General features: G+C 38.6%; 1 protein-coding gene across 2 annotated transcripts in view; it reads left to right on the forward strand.

The window, feature by feature from the left end:
• The window catches only part of ADAMTSL3 (ADAMTS like 3), a 192,766-nt gene that overhangs the window by 41,093 nt on the left and 130,334 nt on the right, over nucleotides 1-21,339 (forward strand). For both annotated transcript variants that reach the window (XM_053465435.1, XM_053465436.1), the window contains exon 3: nucleotides 8,843-8,965. In XM_053465435.1, the coding sequence (XP_053321410.1) occupies nucleotides 8,843-8,965 (123 nt within the window). The remainder of the gene's footprint in view (nucleotides 1-8,842; nucleotides 8,966-21,339) is intronic.

Consider the following 21,339-nt stretch of genomic DNA (forward strand, 5'->3'; position numbering starts at 1 on the left):
GCTGAAGATGGAAAAGATCACGGCTTACCTGCATGACAGGTCCCACATTTTCTTTCTCACCTGGGGCCCGTGGATGGAGAAATTTGGGATGTCACCAGCAACGGTTTCGTGGATCTGACCTGTGGCTGCTACCTGTTGTTCGGCTGGCTGAGGCTCTGAGGTTTCTGAGAGTTCTATCTCTTTTTTTTTTTTTTTTTTTTTTTTTTTTCTTCTCTCTTTCTTTCTTTTTTCTCCCCCTCTCTTATCTTTGGTCTTCTGGCTTTATCTCTTTTCTTTTCTCTGCATTTCTCTCTGGAGATGATTTTCGATACTTACACCTATTCCAGACTCACCGGCGCTGTTATTATGTGCGCTCAATGTGTGCCTTCGTCCTTTGGGCGTTGTGCCATGGGCCTATTATTAGGGTACATTCTGTTTACGTTATCTCCTGTTTCGCGCTCATTGGCGTTGTCGTGATGTGTACACTGTACCTGTGATGTGGTGTTTTGTCTGTGTTTGAGTTTATTTGGAAGTCATCTTTTCTATTGACAAAATAAAAATTACTTCTCAAAAAAAAAAAAATAAGCCTTGTTATAAATACACATTTATGATAACTGTTCGTTAGTGCCATTCTAAGCAAATAAGTTAGATACAGAATATATACGGTATATGTGTATTTATATATATATATATATATATATATATATATATATATACACATTACTGTGCAAAAATACATTACTGTCTGAATACAGAAAAGAGTAACTCTGCGCAAGGAAATGATCAAACCCGTGAAACATCCATTGGTGATTAATAAAATAAATAAATCAGCACTTACGAAAAAGAATTGTAGAAAAAATGCTTCGATAGGGATCTTCACTGAAATCCAAACAATAAACAAACAAAAAGCATAGAATAATACTGCAAAAATGTGAATGAGTTCTGTAAAGTAACAATCCTTTCACACATAAACATGTTAATAGTTTACTTTTATCATTTAACAAAATGTAAAGTAAACAGACCACCCTTTTGCCTTTGAAACAACATCAATTCTAGGTACACTTCCACCCAGTGTTTTAGAGATCTAACCACAGTGCTTCTGTGGATTTAGGCAGCCTCAGCTAATGTTGAGATCAGGGGACCAAATCATCACTTCCATCACTCATTCTTCTTTACATTGATAATTGTTCTTATTGCCTTTGGCTTTATGTTTGGAGGCATTGCCATGTAGTAGAATACATTTGGGGCCAATTAGATGCCTCTCTGATGGTATTGCACGATAGATAAGTATCTGCCTGTACTTCTCAGCATTAAGGACAGAATTAATTATGGCCAAATCCCCAACTGCATTTTCAGAAATTCAGCCCCAAACTTGCAAGGAACCTCCATCATCATTAACCATGTATGATGTATCTTTCCTCTGCTCCACTAAGTTTCCTTGCTGGACCACTACAGTTAAGGTCCTCAACATTGGCCTTTTTGTGCTTCTTCAGAAGAGGTTGGACAAAACTTCTGGAAATCCCTGTCTGCCTTGATTTTCTGTCTGGGAGTTACCTTGCAGATGCGGTATAACTACCTTGTGTCTTGTTGCTGTACTCTTGCCATGGTGTATGACCTTTGACTTCAGCAACCTTTTTTAATGAGTTTGGCTGCTCCTCATCCAGTTTTGTTCTTTCTACACATCTGTTTTTGTTTCAGTTTATGATTGTGTTTAAACCTACATATTAAATTGATGATCATTAGCACCTATTTGATATGATTGTTTAAGCATCTAACTATATCCCTACAAAATACATTACTTTGTGCAAGGAATTGTGCAAGGAACTAATGCTGTTTTGAAGACAAAGGCTGTTTTGAAGACAAATATTGATTTAGATTTCTCTTGCGCTCACTCATAAGCATTTTGTTAAATGATAAAAATAAACTATAAACATATCTATTTTTTACAGCATTATATATATATATATATATATATATATATATAATTAGAAAGCAGGTGATGGAAAGGAAAACATTTAGAAGAAAATACGTGGATATAATTGAGATTGATACCCTATTTACTAAGTTGTGCTTTCATTACTCATAACATCTTGACTTGATCTCTGAGGAAGACCCTATACAGTATCTGTAAAGTTTCTGAAGATTTTATTATTTCTGGAGGAGACAGATGTTTAGATCATTGCAGCAGAAATATCTTGATTATTGAATCGATTGATTATTGAATATGTAAGTAAAAATCCGTTTTAGAGGGGCATAATGAAAGGACCCATGTACAGAAAAGTGACCTTGTTACTGCTGACTGGATGTTATCCTTTTCAGTGCGCACATGGTTCCCTACTGTACTGCAAGCACTGCTTAGTTTGATTAGGTTCAACAAAGATTTTGTAAGTATAAACAACCATTTTGCTCAGTTTTCACTTCTGTAAAACCCTGAAACCTTACTTGACCCTTGATGTTTCTTTTTTGGGTATAGCCTATCTGATACGTGTTTTAATTCCCTGACTGATTAAATCTCTACCACCAACCTCTGCTGGAAGGCTGTTCCACCACATTCTTCCTTACCTAAGCTCTCTAGATTTAGATTCTTGTCCTCTCATTTCTCCCTCTTGTCATTTAATGAATTCCTTTATCTGTTAAACTGTTTCTTCTAGATCCTCATGTCTCTCTTTTCCCCTCCTCTTCACGCTATACATATTTAGGTCTTTTAGTTTTTTGTGTCATACCGCCTGTGGGTTACGACCACATGTGTGTCAGACAAGCCTAACGCTTCAACCACTGGGCAATTTACATCTCTTGTTGACACAGTAAGTTTGGGCATGGGTGATTGACTTGCCAGCCTTATTTACCTGTTATTGTTTACAAGTAGGCAGTTGTTTTTAAGCATTAAGCACAAATTTACAAGTAGATGACTGAGCTGTGATCTGCTCCTCTCTGACAGTCACAGTACCTTCAGGTGTATGGAACTGTCAGAAATGAATAAGGCACCAAACCTCCTCCGAAATACATGAACGTTCTTTTATCTCAGACAAAACAAGTCTTTGCTTGCAGATTACATGATACAGAAAGATGGACATGGTATGTCTTTTTCTAGTGGGAATATCAAACTGCTTTTAATGTTAAATGTGGAATGGTACATTGTCAGCAGCAAATGCAGTTTAGTGCATGCGTAATTAATGGATTCTGATGAAAGTTTCAACACAGCATAGTGATATCGGGAAATTCACTGCCCACACACAGCTTTCCTGCATACTACCAGCCTTGTGTTTAGCTATAGTTTAATTTCATTATATATATATTTGAGATCCTTCATATCTTTAACTTTCCTTCTGAAACACATATCCTTAATAGCAGATGTCTGTGCCGTCTAGTAGGACAGCAGAACAAATGGAAATAATAAAACTGGGATTTTTATTGGGAAGCTGTCACAAAAATAACACTTGTTTGGAGCAGACATTGTATTGCTCTAAAATGCCACCTGTCTGCCTAATAAACTAGACCTGTTGCCCATAAACCACTTCAAACCACTTTTAAGACAGTGTTAATATGTATACATCATGTTAAGGATTTCAAATGATTTAACTATTTTAAAGTTATTTTTTTATCATACATCACTGGCCATCTCATACATGGATGTTTGACATGTATGTTCCCATGTAAAATGCTGCTCTGTTGATGTAATCCCATCCCTGAAACTTTCAGTCGGTGGACAAATCTTGCTTTTTGTACAGATATTCTATATTATACCCCTGCACTTTATATATAGTATACACACACACACACACATACATCATAATAGCCCTCTAGTTCCTAGCGCTAGCCCTAAAAATAATATAAATATGTCCACATATGTCTGGATCAGTAATCTCCAAGCCTTCCATTGTCCCATTTCTTCAGTACTTCCCTATGATTGCGTGGTATATTTCAAATTGGGAACACATAGGGTAGCAAAGAAAATTCAAGCAGTCAATATATCTGTGTATTTGACAGTTCACAGTTTCCAAAGCTAGCAGGATTCCTGTGTTACTTGGCATTAGTTCATTCCACTTAATGAAGCCTAATGCTTTAAATTTGCTAATCTACTTGTTTGTGGTGATGAGGAGCACTGGATGCCTTTGTCTGGTTTTAATTATCTCCAAGCTTTCGTGTTGTAACACTTTGAGCCTCCTGAAAACTGGTATAAGGTTCATTCACTTGTGGTGAAGCAGAATAAATGGGCTTCCTAGAGAGATCAGCTCATTGTAAATGTGTGAAGGGAATGTATGATTATGTGAGTCTAAACCACTTCCTGAAAGCGACTTGTAATAAGACCAAATTAGTGTGTAGAGAGGTAAGGCCGAAAAAAAGGAAGCCTCTGTACAATGAACAAGTTTCCCACATCACCGTCTTAATCAGGAACACTTATTAAGGTGCATTCTTCATACTTCAAGGCAATGCTTGACTGACTACAATGTATCTGTGTGGATGAATAATTAGAATTATGGCCTACTTCTACTACCATGTAACCCTATTAAGCTAATTATGATTTAACTGGAAGAGTACAAACAAGAGCTACAAGATGAGACCTTTGAGTGCTCGATGTTGGGGCACGTTTTTTTCAGGGCCAGGGAAGCTACTCATAAGTACCTAATTTAAAACAAACCATGTATCCGATCACATGATGTGGTAAAAATGCACATTGAAGCTGGATAATATTTCTTAAAATCCACCATTATATAGATGTATAGATATATACTGTATAAACGATACTATACATTTGGAGAGCAGGGTGGGACAATGCTACATTCCCATTCAGAGTAAAAAAAAAAATTCATGCCAGGTTTTGCAAAAGACTGGATGGTTGGAGGATCCAGTTCAGGACTCTTATGAAGCCTGCGTCAGGTGCACGACATTTAACATCTCACAATCATGAAGTTCAGGAGAGAGGAAGTTCCCACTACAAAGAGAGACCCTGAAAAGATGATCCCTGAACCAAGTGGGGCATTACTTGCCTGAGGGAGGTTTTCCAGAGCCTGGCAGGAAAGTAGTAGTTAGTGGGTGTTGATACTTATATATATTTACACACAAATATGTTCGGTAGTACGAAAAGCTACATAAAAGGTAAGTAAGCTTGAGTAAGCCGCACTCACAACTCCTGTTACTACATCCCTTTAAACAAAAGCGACACATCCAAAGCTTTTTTGGCTTGTTAATTACAAGTAAGGCTTTAAAACCTTCCACAGGGTGTCAGTGAGTGTGTTTGAACCACCATTACCTCAGTCGACCTCAAATGGAGGCCTTCCAGAAACCAAGAAATGTCCACTAACCTCCTCGTTACATCTCTGTTGACCTGGTTTGTGGTTTAAGCCATTGGGCTTCCTGTGTGGTTCGGTTGGCTTTTTTGCATCAGCAAAATGTATATTACATAATAAAGAAATGGTGTGAGAAAGAAAAGCCAGGGGTCTTTCTGTATATGGGAATGTGCGCATAGATTTATGATTTTAAAAAGACGTGTGGTAATTCCTAATTAATTGAATTATATGGTAGATGTTTTTATAGGTTAAGCCAGTTCCAGTTGTAGATTGGCTTCTACAAAGATTTACCCCTTACTGTGTGTGTATGTACGTATGTGTGTTTGTGTGTGTGTGTGTGTGTGTGTATATATATATATATATATATATATATATATATATATATATATATATGAATGCAAAAAACCCAGAATGTTGCAGAATCTTGTAATACCTTTTTCTATAACGCATTTAATACATTTCACCCGTCTATCAAACTCAAAATGGACTTCTCCACAGAAAGTGTAAACTTCTTGGATACAACTGTCACAATAAACAAGGACACACTACATACATCCCTATACAGAAAACCCACAGACTGATCCAACTACCTGCACAAATCCAGCTTCCATCCATCCCACACAAAGCAAGGCAGCATCCATAGCCAAGCCACCAGGTACCACCGCATCTGCTCCAACACTGATGACCGAGACATGCATCTAAAAACACTGTCTGAGACACTCAAACAAAAGGGATACAAACCTAGGATCATCAATAAGAAAATTAACTCTGCTCTACAAACACCACGTGAACACCTGTTGCAATACACAGACAAACAAACATCCTCACGCATACCTCTAGTAGCCACATACAATCCTGCCCTAGAAGAGATCCGAAAAATCATCAAGGATCTGCAGCCAATGCTGGCAGAGGATGAGGTGTTAAAATAAATTTTCCCTGAACCCCCCATCTTGGCCTTCAGACAACCAGCTAACCTCAAACAAAAGCTGGTTAGTAGCAAACTACATACTGAAACAACACACACAGATAATGGAAGCAAACCATGCAACAAAGCTAGAGGCAAACTTTGCCAACACATCTGTAACAGCAACACAGCCACCCACAACAACAAGACATACAATATTAAAGGATCATAATCATGCACTTCACAAAATGTTGTATACATGATTCAATGCACCAAATGTACTATAGGGTGTTACATCGGTGAAACCTGCCAGCAACTCAATAAAAGGATGAATCTGCACAGATACTCCATCAACCATCATGATGAAGAAAACCTTTGCACTCCAGTTGGGCACCACTTCACCCAAACAGGTCACTCCATATATGACCTTACAATCAAAACACTGAGAGGTCATTTCAAAAATACCCAAGAAAGAAAGACATTTGAAGCCAAAATGATACATTTTTATGATTGTAAAAACAGAGGATTTAATATGGATTTGAGCTTCTTATAACGTGAACAATTCAATTACAAAACAAGCTGAAATCTTTGAGGAGGAAAAATAATAATAAAAAAACCTCACAAAAACCTGGTTGCATCAGTGTGCACACCCTCTTATAACTGGGGCTGTGTTCAGAATTAACCAATCACTTTCAAACTCATGTTAAATAGAAGTCATTACACACCTGCCATCATTTAAAGTGACTCTGATTAATCACAAATAAAGTCCAGCTGTTCTAGTAGGATTTGCTTAGTTGCATCTCAGAGCAACCTGGCAGAGAGTTTCTAAAGCATCAGAGGGATCTCATTGTTGAAAGATATCAGTCAGAAGAAGGGTACAAAAGAATTTGCAAAGCATTAGATATACCATGGAACACAGTGAAGACAGTCATCATCAAGTGGAGAAGATATGGCACAACAGAGACATTACCAAGAACTGGACGTCCCTCCAAAATGGATGAGAAGACGTGAAGAAAACTGGTCAGGGAGGCTTACAAGAGGCCTATTGCAACATTAAAAGAACTGCAGGAATTTCTGGCAAGTACTGCCTGCGTGCTACATGTGACAACAATCTCCTGTATTCTTCATATGAATGGGCTATGGGGTAGGTTGGCAAGACGGAAGCCTTTTCTTACAAAGAAAAACATCCAAGCCCAGCTGAAGTTTGCAAAAACAAACATCAAGTCCCCCCAAAAATACGTGGGAAAATGTGTTATGTTGAAAAGTTGAACTTTTTGGCCATAATTTGGCCATAATTCCAAAAGCTATGTTTGGCGCAAAAACAACACTGCACACCACCCAAAGAACACCATACCCATAGTGAAGCATGGTGGTGGCAGCATCATGCTTTGGGGCGGTTTTTCTTCAGCTGGGACTGGGGCCTTCGTCAGGGTGGAGGGAATTATGAAAAGTTCCAAATACCAGGCACAAAACTCTCAGGCGTCCGTTAGGAAGCTGAAGATATAGTTCATCTTTCAGCATGACAACGACCTAAATCACACATCCAAATCTACAAAAGCATGGCTTCACCAGAAGAAGATTAACGTTTTGGAATGGCCCAGCCAGAGCCCAGACCCGAATCCAATTGAACATCTGTGGGGAGATCTGAAGAGTCCTCGCAATCTGACAGATTTGGAGCGCTTTTGCAAAGAAGAGTGGGCGTAGACTCCTACCCAAAAAGACTGATTGCTGTAATAAAATCAAAAGGTGCTTCAACAAAGTATTAGTTTAAGGGTGTGTACACTTATGCAACCAGGTTATTGTGAGTTTTTATTTAAACCCCCCCCCTCAAAGATTTCAGCTTGTTTTGCAATTGAATTGTTTGTTATAGGTCACATTAAAGGTGGAAAATGTTCTGAAATGACTTATCTTTGTCTCATTCTTTAAATTCACAAGAACCTGGCATTTTAACAGGAATGTGTAGACTTTTTACATCAATTGTATATAAACACACACAGTTAGGGGCCAAGCGATATATTCTACTGCACATTACCATACCTTGGATCATTAGGTTATTATTATTATAAACTTGTTAGCTTAATAAGCACTCAAATCTTCTACATAACAAAGAAGATACACAGGAGTTGAGGACTTTTTTTTTAATGTATTCTTTTAATTGGAAAAAAAGGATAGCACAATTTCAATGGTACAAAAGCGTTGTGTTTGGTCTAAATATTGTGTGTGCCTCTTTGTGGTTCTAAAAGTATATTAATTGATAAAATTATTAAACAGTTGTGAAAAGGGGCCCCTTCCCTCCCTTAAAATATCAAACCATTATAGAGGGACTTCTTTACTCCACGAAGGTGGAGAGTTGGTGACTAGGGACTAGGGACAATATCTCAATGTGGTGAGCAAGAGGTGGAAGCCATTTGTAGATGGATGGCCTTAGGTAGGATCCCATTATTGTCTTTGCAGAGAAACTAGATACTAAATTAATGGAATGTTTCAGCATTTTTGGAGAGAGTAATGAGTTTTTGAGTCATATGGTGCATATTATTTTCTCTACTCTTATACAGTATAATTTACCGATCCTCGTATTAGTAGAGTGATGTTAATTGTACATATACAGCATATCCTTATACATCCATTCCTTGTTGCATTCACACATTTGTTCTTTTATTTGCTTTATTAGGCCGCAGCAGCAGAGCAGGCTCAAGGAGCGTACTTTCTGCCTGAATTTGCACTGTCCCCACAGGGAAGTTTCCTGGAAGATACAACTGGCGAGCAGTATCTTACTTATCGTTTTGATGATCAGGTAGGTGGCCAACAACAAATAATTCACATAGAAAAGACAAATTGGATACAGGACACACGGACAGTTTGTCTCACCTATCTATACAGACTCAGTATTTCAAGTTCTCACTAGCTAATGTATTTATATTAAAACGGAGAGTCAAGTAAGAACTGGTCCATGTTTACATGTGTGTGAAAATCATTTATTTAACTTTTGTAGTTTTATATTGTATATGTTAACTCAAAAAATGCATTTTTAATAGAAATGTAAAGTCCAATTTATGAATCAGTACCAGTGTTTATCCCTCTCATTTAAATGTGTTTTTCTTCCAAAATATTACATACACTGTGTTTCAATTTAGTGTGGATAATCTAAATATCCCTACGATGCTGTGTTGCCGGAGGTTCTTCAGACATTGTGGTTGCAAGGATCAGCTTTATATACAAGGATCATTATATAATTTGCTGAGGTGATCATAGCTCTTCTGGGGTTCTTTAGAAAGATTTTTTTCTGATCCATGCAGGCACATCAATGTTTTGATGGCCACACTGGAAAATTGCATGTGCTTACTATATACTGCAATTTTTACAATGGCCTCCCATACTGGCCACGGATGAGTGTGGTGGCTGCATTTGAGAAATGTTGTTTTAGATGTTTGGAAGATATTCATTGCAGGCAAGTTACCCTGTCAAATTTCTGAAACTCTCTCTCAACACTCAACTACAGGCCTCCGTTTACAAGTCTGGCAGTAAAATGCTAGTTAGATGGCATCCTTTTTTCTAATTAATAACATGAATTTAGAGGCCGGGCAGATCTCATTGGTTAATACATTAATAAGATAAACCAGGTTGAACTATGCAGATGCCAGCCGAAACTTGTACCTGGCTGTTGTGGTTGATTACCAAGAAACCAAGTGAGACGTCGATCAAAAGGAGTCGTAGAAGACAATGTATTTATAGCAGTCTCTAACAGAGCTTCCATTCAATTTATAGCAACTCATTTTAATGCTGTTAAATATAAAAACACTTGCTCTGTAATAGCAGGGTACATTTATATCCATGTGTGCTTAAGCAGCCAAATATTGACTAGCCATATGACCTTTACTAACACGGTGTGTGTCATTTTAGTCTAGTTTTTCCACTAAGATGAGCAGTGATACTGTTAAGAAGGGGCATATTCTAAAAAAAAACACTTTTGCATAGGTACAACATGTACTAACTTTAACTGATTCCTTGCTGTAGTGCTCACCCTAGAAGGAACCCTGGTTCTAGTGGTAACTGGTAGAGGCGGTAAAATTTTGCATATTTTCACAACATTCTATATTTAAAATATTATTTTAACTGATTATTTTTTAATGTTCTCAAACTGAAGGAATGGAGAGTCGTGTCTGCAGCTGTGTGATTGCTGCCTTCAAACTGTAATGGAATCAAGTGAAATAAGGTTTTGTTCCATGTTTTTATTTCTCACTTTGTTGGTGGTACACTGTTTTACCTACCGCAATCATTTCTTTCCAGAATTCTACTATGAAGGATTTGGTTTTCTTACAGAAATTAAGAATTTCTGTTTAACTGACACTTGAGGTGTCGCTTCCAAAGTTTAAACTGTTCCACGCATCAGACCACCAACTAGGAGAACTGTCAAGATACTTTTCTAGGCAGCTTGTTCACTGGCTTATTCTTGGATGGAGAAAGCCCTTTGTGGTCACACAGACCTGCCTTGCATTGTGTCACCCTACCCTGGCAGGGCATTATTTAAGACTTTCAGTAATTGAAACCTTGACTATATCTGCATTCTTCTTTATTTATACCCACATCCATCATCGCACTAGATGGATATTTTTGTCTATCTTTTATTGAGCTTTTGTAGCTATATATTGTATATATGGACTCAAAATAATGCATTCTTTATAAAAATGTAAAATCTAATTCATGAATCAGTACCAGTGTTTATCTCTTGGAGATAATAACATTTAAATGTATTTTTTTCCAAAATATCTATCTTATTCTCGGATGGAGAAAGCCCTTTGTGGATCTGCATTGCATTGTGTCACCCTACCCTGGCAGGGCATTAGTTAAGGCTGTCGGTAATTGAAACCTTGACTATATCTGTACGCTTTGTTATTTATACCCACATCTATCATCTCTCTAGATGAATATTTCTGTCTGTGTAAAGTATTCTGTCTATGAAATCTCACTGTGTTATCATTAGCATTTTCCATACAATCAAGTTTTATAGTAGTTTTGCATTTCTTTAAATAAACAAATAGCTCTTAAAGCAGGTCTGTCTTGTTTCCAAATTCTACGTTTTATGGCCCAGTCTACCAGATGAAGCTATGTAATTGTGTTTACTGATGAAAATAAGCATTATTTATATGTGTAGACTATGGGAGCAGCCGTCTTTAACTCCACGTTCTCAGGCTCTAAAGTAACTTATCATGAATATCCCGTGATAAGGTATTGCTTCTCTTTGTTTGAAGCTGTTTAGTCCCTATTCCCTAGCACTTTCTGTTCTGTTCTTGATGATCCCGGCTATAGTTAGACTTAATTTAAATGCAAGTAAACCTTTCCAAAGCTAAAGAGACACCGCTTAAACCCTACCCTGGCATTACACGTGAAAGTCTTTCTCTTAATTCTCTGTGCAGCTTTTAACGGTGCATGATGTGCGCGTGTTACTGTCTGTCTCACGTTTCTGGACTCGGTCATGAAACCCAGTACTAATTTCAGTGATTTGGATCATTAGCTGTCCAAATGCTTAACTCCAGATCCTCCAAGGTCTCTAAGATTCAGTGTTTTCATAGCAGATAAGGATACCGAGAAAAATCTCATTTTGACGTGGTAAACTTTCATTTTCACAAGAAATACAAGATCACGGTCTTATTTGAAGTAGTAGCCCAATCCACTTCAGAGTCCGTGTAAAGAATAAGTCTATGTAGTTAATCTCAGACAGACTCTTAACATTTCTCATGTTGCAAAAACGGCGTAGTAAATGTGCTGCTCTGCTGAAATTAACCCTTTTCTAACTAAATACAGCATTACATCATTCTTAGTACTGTCAAAAGCCCATATCCTTCCAAAAATACTTACTGAAGTAAAAATTATGTTTCATTCATAATTTGTGCTGGAAATACTAAATTGGTATGTGACAAAAATGTTTATTTTTTTTATCATACAACTGATTACAATTAATGTTCTGTGTGAGCATGTTTATCACGGTCCTACTTTGAGTCCTACGGCAGATACCTTCTGGCAGATAGCAGTTCTTCTGAGTCCAAACAAGAAAACAGGTTGGTGTAGCATCTGTTGGAATATTATCTGACGGAACCCCTACTCTGATGAAATAAATAGCTGATGGAGTCATCAGATGGAGCATGTGTTCTCATATTCTGATCTCTTCTATAGTGATCTAAAATGAAACCGGAAACATCACATGACAAAACAGATCTTTGTTAAATCCTTTTATATAAGCACAGATGATGCACATTATGGGCATCATTATCCCATGATTGCGTTTTCAAGTTTACCATCTAACCTACGTCACTACACTTTGGAAGTGCTAATCATCAGGCTTGCATGAACACAGTTAAATGAAACCTGGGGTGTATCAAGCTTTTTTTCCCTGCTTTATACTTGCAATGGAAATATTGGAAAGAATGCAGAATGTTTTGTGTTTGCTGCTTCGAGTTACATATTTCCTAATCAGTCTTCATTATTACTGTATGCATGATTAAAGGTAGCGCGGTGACACCCAGGCAAGGAATTCGAGTGAACCGAGAGACACACACAGATGTCATTGTCTGAGAACCTAAAATAAAATTCTTGGGTCCTGAACCAAAAATGGCATCTTTTGGTTTTTGGAGTAACACTAAAAAGTTTTAGCCAGTTAATGACGAGAAAGAGGGAACTTTTCTTCCAGTGAATGGTGCTCACACTATGTCTGGGAAAGGGATTACAAGTTATTAAAAATGAGAGATTATTTTGTTCCAGGACTTCAACCCCTGGGGGGCTAGTTTTCTTTCTAAATATTTTTTAAATATTTTGTGTGTAGAATCATGTAGAACTGAAGGTAATGGCGAGTAGATCTCCAGGTGGTGTTAAACTATAACTCCCATGATCCATGGTTAGTTTTGGATGGCTGAGAATTGCAGGAGCTGAGGGTAAACTTCAAAGTTTGTGCATTCTAATATCTCTGAAAACAATATTTATAAAACACAACGTCGCCGTTGCCAACATTTCATGCTAAGGAGGGATGCCTTGGCCAAGGCAACAGTATGGAGTGGGCTTAACATGCATTGTATTTTGCAGATAGCCACCAGGCAGGCTGAGAATATTGGGAGTGGTAGTTAAACAAAATGAAAAGCTCCAATTCTGTAATTAATAAGCAACTTCAGGACATTCATAAAGTTACTAGTCACTTATGGCAATCCTTGAGTCGTGAATATTTTTTCCCCAAAGTGCCAGTCCTGAATCACTTACTTCTTTTACCTGCTATGAGAACCAACGATGTCAAAATGTGATAACTGATACAATATGTTGGGCCCAGCTTTACCGTATCTGGTGCAATTTACTGTACTTCACGCTTGAATGGCCCTCACATAGAACGTGGCTAAGAACTTCATGTAATCACATGCTCAATTAAGGCCCAATCCTGCTTAGTGCTGCATGGCATGTGTTTCATATCATATAACAGGGCAACAAGGAAGTCTACTTGATACCTTCTGACATCAACACACACCAGAGTCAGATTGATATGAAAAGGCTGAGCCAAAACTCATAAGAAACATGTTTGTCCTTATTACCCAGCTGTTGCCCTGAAATCGCCCTAGACTATACTCTTTTACAAGCCGGGCTGTCAGCACTTCGCTTGACGTGTGTCATTTCTCACTTCATTTATAATCTGGTTTCTCTGGAGTATGTTGTCACTTTATAAACAAATTGCAATAAGATGTTGAAGTTCTTCCAAATTGGGCATCTGTCTAGTTAGTGCAACAAATTATATGTTAATATGTGTTGAATGTTTTTGGCTTGTTAAAACATCAGAAAATTAAAAAGTTAAAGTCTTCATTATGAGTAGAATGCACTAAATAAAGCAAGCTTGTCCTTTCTTTTTCAGTCTGTTAACCATTTAGTTAGATTAAACGCATGAAAAAAGAACTACATAAAGTACTTTTTCAGCAGATATTCTTCCTGTTTAGCAGTAATGGAGAAAATGGGTCTGGGAGATTCCCCAACTGGCCTATGGTCTCTGCTGCCCACAAAAACAGGACAGAGGGGCAGCTACATTAGACAACAGGACACTTGGTAGGTATATGAGATTGTAAGACAAAAAGGTCACCCAATTTTGGACAGTCAATGTTGCTTTAGCTTTATTTTGCCTATTTCTTTTAGACTTGGCTAAATAAAAACTTCTAAAGCAGGACTCGAACATGACATTTCAATTACCGTAGCTGTTAGACAAAGAAGCTTGCCGTTTCCAGGAGTGCGCTTTTTTGGCGAACATTTACATGGTTGTAGGGAACATTTTCCATTTCCGACATTTGTCGGTGAGGACAGTTCAGTATTGACCTCTTGTGAGTGTAACATTGTCTTCATGCAAATTGGAAACTTTTAGATGTAGCAGCCAGACCTTGCTTAAACAGTTTCTTCATATAGGATAATCATCAAAAATGTTCCACCTTATCTGTGTAATGGTTAAGGATTTTGTAATTTGTGTAAACATATTATAGAATTGACCTTGTAGACATTGGGTCATATTTGCATTTCCATAGCCCCTGTGTTACAGATGGACTGTAAAACATATTTGTCATGTAATGAAATGCCACAAGGCATTTGTTTTGGTGCACAAAGGGTGCTTCATCTAGGATAATTTCAGCGGGTTGATTAATAGAACACAAATGGGATAGATTCCTTTTTCTGTAGAAACATAATGTGCTCATATGGAAAAAATTCCTTGCATTCACTTTAAATCACTGGTTATCTTCTTCAGAGCCGGCCTTAGGTGTTCTGGCGCCCTGTGCGGACTACTCGTCTGGCGCCCCCCCATCCCAAAAAAAGAAAGGAATCAAAACTTGTAACAAAACCCCAAACACTATGTACTACGCCAAACATTGATGTGGTGTAGGCCTACCACTTCATTGTCTGGCTTAGTAGTAGGGATGCACCGAAACAAATTCTGGACTGAAACCGAAAGTGCAGCATTTACCTGGCCGAAACCGAATATGACCCCCCCACACACCATAACACATAACAAAACAATTAAATAACAATATTTATATATATATATATATATATATATATGATTAACAGCAATCACATTCTTATCATGCCCGCAGATTCCAGGATGTACTCGTAGACTACTTGGCATGATAGGAGTATGATTGCCCTATGTACCCCGTCTCACTCCATTCTCCCTATCTACCCCCTCCTATCTACCCTTTCCCTCTTTGAAGTTCACTTACCTTTCAGAAGTCCTGCGGTGAGGGTGTAAGGCCTCTGCCTCCCAGATCTGCCACTGTATGGAACAGTATAGAGTGATGGGAGTTATGATGTACTTTACAGCATAATTATATAATGAAAAATACATTGGAAATGGTACAGCATAACACCCATCACTCTCACACCCTTACCAATCCACACATATACCAATCCACCCACATACCAATCCACACACATACACCAATCCACACATATACACCAATCCACACATATATACCAATCCACACACATACACCAATCCACACATATACACCAATCCACACATATATACCAATCCACACACATACACCAATCCACACACATACACCAATCCACACACATACACCAATCCACACATATACACCAATCCACTCCACACATATACACCAATCCACTCCACACATATACACCAATCCACTCCACACATATACACCAATCCACACACATACCAATCCACACACATACACCAATCCACACACATACACCAATCCACTCCACACATATACACCAATCCACACACATACACCAATCCACACACATACACCAATCCACACATATACACCAATCCACACATATACACCAATCCACTCCACACATATACACCAATCCACACATATACACCAATCCACACATATATACCAATCCACACATATATACCAATCCACACATATACACCAATCCACACATATATACCAATCCACACGCATACCAATCCACATATATACACCAATCCACACATATATACCAATCCACACATATACACCAATCCACACATATACACCAAACCACACATATATACCAATCCACACATATACACCAATCCACACATATACCAATCCACACGCATACCAATCCACACACGTATACACCAATCCACACATATACACCAATCCACACATATACACCAATCCACACATATATACCAATCCACACGCATACCAATCCACACATATATACCAATCCACACATATATACCAATCCACACATATACACCAATCCACACATATACACCAATCCACTCCACACATATACACCAATCCACACACATACACCAATCCACACACATACACCAATCCACACATATACACCAATCCACTCCACACATACACCAATCCACACATATACACAAATCCACTCCACACATATACACCAATCCACATATATACACCAATCCACACACACATATATACACCAATCCACACATATACACCAATCCACACATATATACCAATCCACACATATATACCAATCCACACATATACACCAATCCACACATATACACCAAACCACACATATATACCAATCCACACATATACACCAATCCACACATATACCAATCCACACGCATACCAATCCACACACGTATACACCAATCCACACATATACACCAATCCACACATATACACCAATCCACACGCATACCAATCCACACATATACACCAATCCACACATATATACCAATCCACACATATACACCAATCCACACATATACACCAATCCACACATATATACCAATCCACACACATACACCAATCCACACATATACACCAAACCACACATATACCAAACCACACATATATACCAAACCACACATATATACCAAACCACACATATATACCAAACCACACATATATACTAATCCACACATATACACCAATCCACTCTCACTGTCACTCTATGCTTTCCTACCTTTCAGTTTCTTTGCCTCCTCTTCGCTCTTCTTCTTAGTTCTTCTGTCTTCTCTTCTTCCGGGTCAGAGGGCACGGAGACCGGTGGGCGCGGCTTCAGTGCTGTGCGCCGGGATCTCACAGCAAACCCCGGCGCACAGCAGCTTTTGCCGCGGGGATCACAAGGGAGCGGTATCGGAGGTCTGTTAAAGACCTCCGATACTGCTCCCTTGCGAGCCTGCTCCTCCAGCGGCGGACATTACTGTCCGTATCTGGAGGGGTGCCGGGTGCCCCCATACTGGCGGCAGCGGACCCCGCGGCGGCAGTGGCGTCGGACCGCGCTGCGGCGGCGGCGGCGGACCCCGCGGCGGCGCCCCCTGGAGTGTGGCGCCCTGTGCGGTCGCACAGGTCGCACACCCCAAAGGCCGGCCCTGATCTTCTTGGTGCTATAGTGACGTGTACTGTACATTTAGCCCTTAGAGAGTTGTTAACATGTTCTGTATCATTTATGCATACCGTACATTATATTAAAAAAAACACGCTATTGTGTCAGCTGCAGGTTGACTTAACTCAGTCGCTGCTCGTTAGCTGTTAGAATTTTTAATACAAACTGTTAGGAACCGAATCCCATATTATGAAGTATCCTTACAGCCCTTGATAGATATAGGTCATATTAATAATGACCAGTTCTGGTTCAACTTTGGAGATGCAGATAACATTCCTGTGGATTCTACGTCATTACTCCAAATGTATAACTTCATCCCAGAACTAATTGTTATAAATATGGCCAATAGTATTAAAACATTAGAATGGAGAAACAATCCAACATTCTCTTTTAGTCGTGACTGCCAGCAAACCTCAGCTCCTATTGGCTCTGTGGATACTCTATTACCAGCCAATAGAAGATTGAGATCTAGGTATGAGGGCTAAGCCTGGTTTAATTGCTTCGTTGCTGGAGAGAAAAATACAGGAAAAAAGCTTGGACTCTGTCTCGTGGTATTTCTTCCACAACTGGGAGAAATAGAGTTTTTCATACAAAAGAAAATATTTATTCTTCATATTTTTTACATTTGTAACAAATCCTCAAAGCCTGTGCCATGAACAGTCCTTAGCTGGTTTTCTTTGACTCAAGTGTTACCTACTCAGTCACAATCTTAGTTCTTATAATATTTTTTTTTGAGAATGAGAGAAATATTAATCACCGCATGAAATGGATTTATTGTGCTTGGCTCCTTTCTGTGTTAGCTATTTGGCCACAAGGGAGACGGATTACACACTTGTTACACTTTATTGGCTGTACTTTCCTAAACACCAAACATACTTATCAGATGTTTTTTTTTTTTATTATTGGATTATTAGTACTTGATGAAAAGTGCCTTTGTTTTGTTATTATCGAGCCAGACTGGATTGTGTATTACAGCATCCATCATCAGTTTAGGGCGGCTTAGTAACAGCCCATTATGTCAAGAGTATAAATTAGCATTCCTTACAGTGTGACGTCAATGCAGCTTGGAGAGATAAATAGTATTTTATCCTATTTTAACATTTTTAAAATGTTCCCTTGTAGAGCAGTATGCATATATCTTTTTTTCAAATTTTGGGTAGCAAAGGCACTAATTAGGAGTCTTGGGTATCATCACATCAATGGACAGCATGAATAAGTCAGCGCCAGGCTGTGTGACCCAGAGAATCTGTCTCTTCACCCTTAGACACTGATATTTGAAGCAAAAACCCTGATACTCCTGAGAGTTCCCAGGTATGTTTATAACAGATCTGCCACTTTAAAATAATTCATATGTAGATTTTAGAAAAAGAACTGTATGCATTTTTATTTTATATAGATTCTTATATATATTTCTGGCAACAAGTTACCATGTAGCTGGATATGTTTATTTTTAATTAAAATTTATTTTTAATTAAAAAAGGGTTGTCAGTTTGGTATAAGCAGTAACTGCACAAAATAATAATAATAATAATAATAATAATAATCATAAGAGTCCACGCAAAGTAAGTGCAAAGTGTTAAAAAATTTGAGCATTAGTGGGGTTACTATTATTTATTATATTACTATTAAACCTCACCTACTTTGTACCAAGGCTCTGACCTTTACTGCCCCTTTTATAATTCCCAACGTGTCTGTAAGGTGAAGAGGAATATTTGTACACATGCCAAGACTTGTGGAAGTTATTGCTGGCCATGGGCCATTGACCGGGCATAACTAGAAACCACAGGGCCCCAGTGCCCCCCGACTTCACAAACCTGCCTGTACCATCTTTGTCCTCAAACAGCCTGCCTGTGCCACCTTTGTCCTCAAACAGCCTGCCTGTGCCACCTTTGTCTTCAAACAGCCTGCCTGTGCCACCTTTGTCCTCAAACAGCCTGCCTGTGCCACCTTTGTCCTCAAACAGCCTGCCTGTGCCACCTTTGTCCTCAGCCTGCCTGTGCCATCTTTGTCCTCAGCCTGCCTGTGCCACCTTTGTCCTCAAACAGCCTGCCTGTGCTACACATACACACATACATACGTAAACGTACAAATTCATTTTAACATGGCAACATGTAACATGACCAAGCTGTGATCCCACTTCCCCTAGGCTGGTTCAGTTGCCTCGCTATTGATCTATGAGATCAAAGGGTCGTGAATCAGTGATCACATGTACTTGGCAATTATTTGTGGAGTGTTTGTTGACATAAACTCTTAAAAATGCAATGTTAACCAATTTCCTTCTGAACCTGGCTTCGTCTGACTACCCAATTTGTGTACCGTACCCAGCATCGGCTGACTACCTGTCCTGTATACCTGATCTAGCATACTGGGGCTGCTTGCTCCGTGTATTTGCCTGTGGCATCTCCTATCTACAAGTATCTGGTCCTACGACTTTGCTTTGCTATCCTACAGCTCATAAATACTGTATTAACTTCTACCTGAGCGTCCATACTATTGGGACCATCAAAGTCCTTAGTCTGCTATCTCAGGGCTCATCCCTTGGGTAGGTTATCAGGGTGAACAACTCTATAGGCTTGTAGAAGTGGTGAGTGCCTATGTATATTGTCGGGGCTATATTAATACAACATAATATCTAGAACAGATTTTAGTTTTAAAACAGACATGAATGTAAAGAAGGGTGTACGTGTTCAAGGGCTAGATTGACTCATGCACATATCTATATTGTTTATATTAAAGAAAATATCACTCAGTTTATGTGTGTGGGAGGACCTATTTTTACACAGAACATTCTGCAATTACCATGGTAATCGTCTAGTGTTGTGGTTGTCGTCTTTTTTATACTAAAAGATAATAAGCTTCTTACATTATGTTATGTTCAGGTTTTGTTAGTGGTGATTTTGACAGTATTCAAAAAGTATATTAGAATTGCGAGTAATCTTGGTGGTGAATCGTATATATTGGATTTCCAGGGGTCATCCTGGGTCATGTATTGATGTTTCACTGTAGTATGAAGTAATGGCTACATATTTCCTGAGTGCACCTTTTTATGTAAGTAATGCAACCATGTGCATATTACAGTACAGCGCTTTGCTTATTTGTCACACTTGTTTTAGGTCATTCAACTAAGTGTAATACAAGACAAAAACTATGTAAGTAAGTACAAAATGCAGCTTTTAAATAATAATTTTTATTTATTGAACGTAAAGAGTTATGCAAAAACTAAATCACCCATGTGAAAAAGTAATTGCCCTAAAAACTAATAAATGGTTGTGCCACCCTTGGCGACAAAAACTGCAATCAAATGCTTGGAATAATTGACAATGAGTCTTTTACATTGCAGTAGAGGAATTTTGGCCATTCTTCTTGGCAGAATTGTTTCATTCAGCCCCACTGGAGAGTTTTTCGAACGTGAACTGTCTTTTCTAAAATCATGCCAAAGTATCTCTATCAGATTCAAGTCAGAACTTTGACTAGCCCACTCCAAAACTTTCATTTTGCTTCTTTTGAGCTAATCAGAGGTGGACTTGCCTGTGTGCTTCAGAACATTGTCATGCTGCATAACCCACCTGTGCTTGAGCTTTAGGTCACGAACTGATGGTAGGACATTCTCCCCATTCTCCTTCTGGATTTTCTGGCAGGGAGCAGAATTCATGGTTCCATCAATTGTGGCAAATCTTTCAGGCCCTGAAGAAGCAAGTCAGCCCCAGACCGTCACACTATCATCAGGATGTTTTTGGCAAAATGGCATTTTGTGTTTACAAACATCTTTGTCTCATGTTAAAATTAGTTGGATGATCTAAAACATTTACGTCT

Source organism: Spea bombifrons, chromosome 4 (genome assembly GCF_027358695.1).
Source record: "Spea bombifrons isolate aSpeBom1 chromosome 4, aSpeBom1.2.pri, whole genome shotgun sequence".
Lineage (NCBI taxonomy): Eukaryota > Metazoa > Chordata > Amphibia > Anura > Pelobatidae > Spea > Spea bombifrons.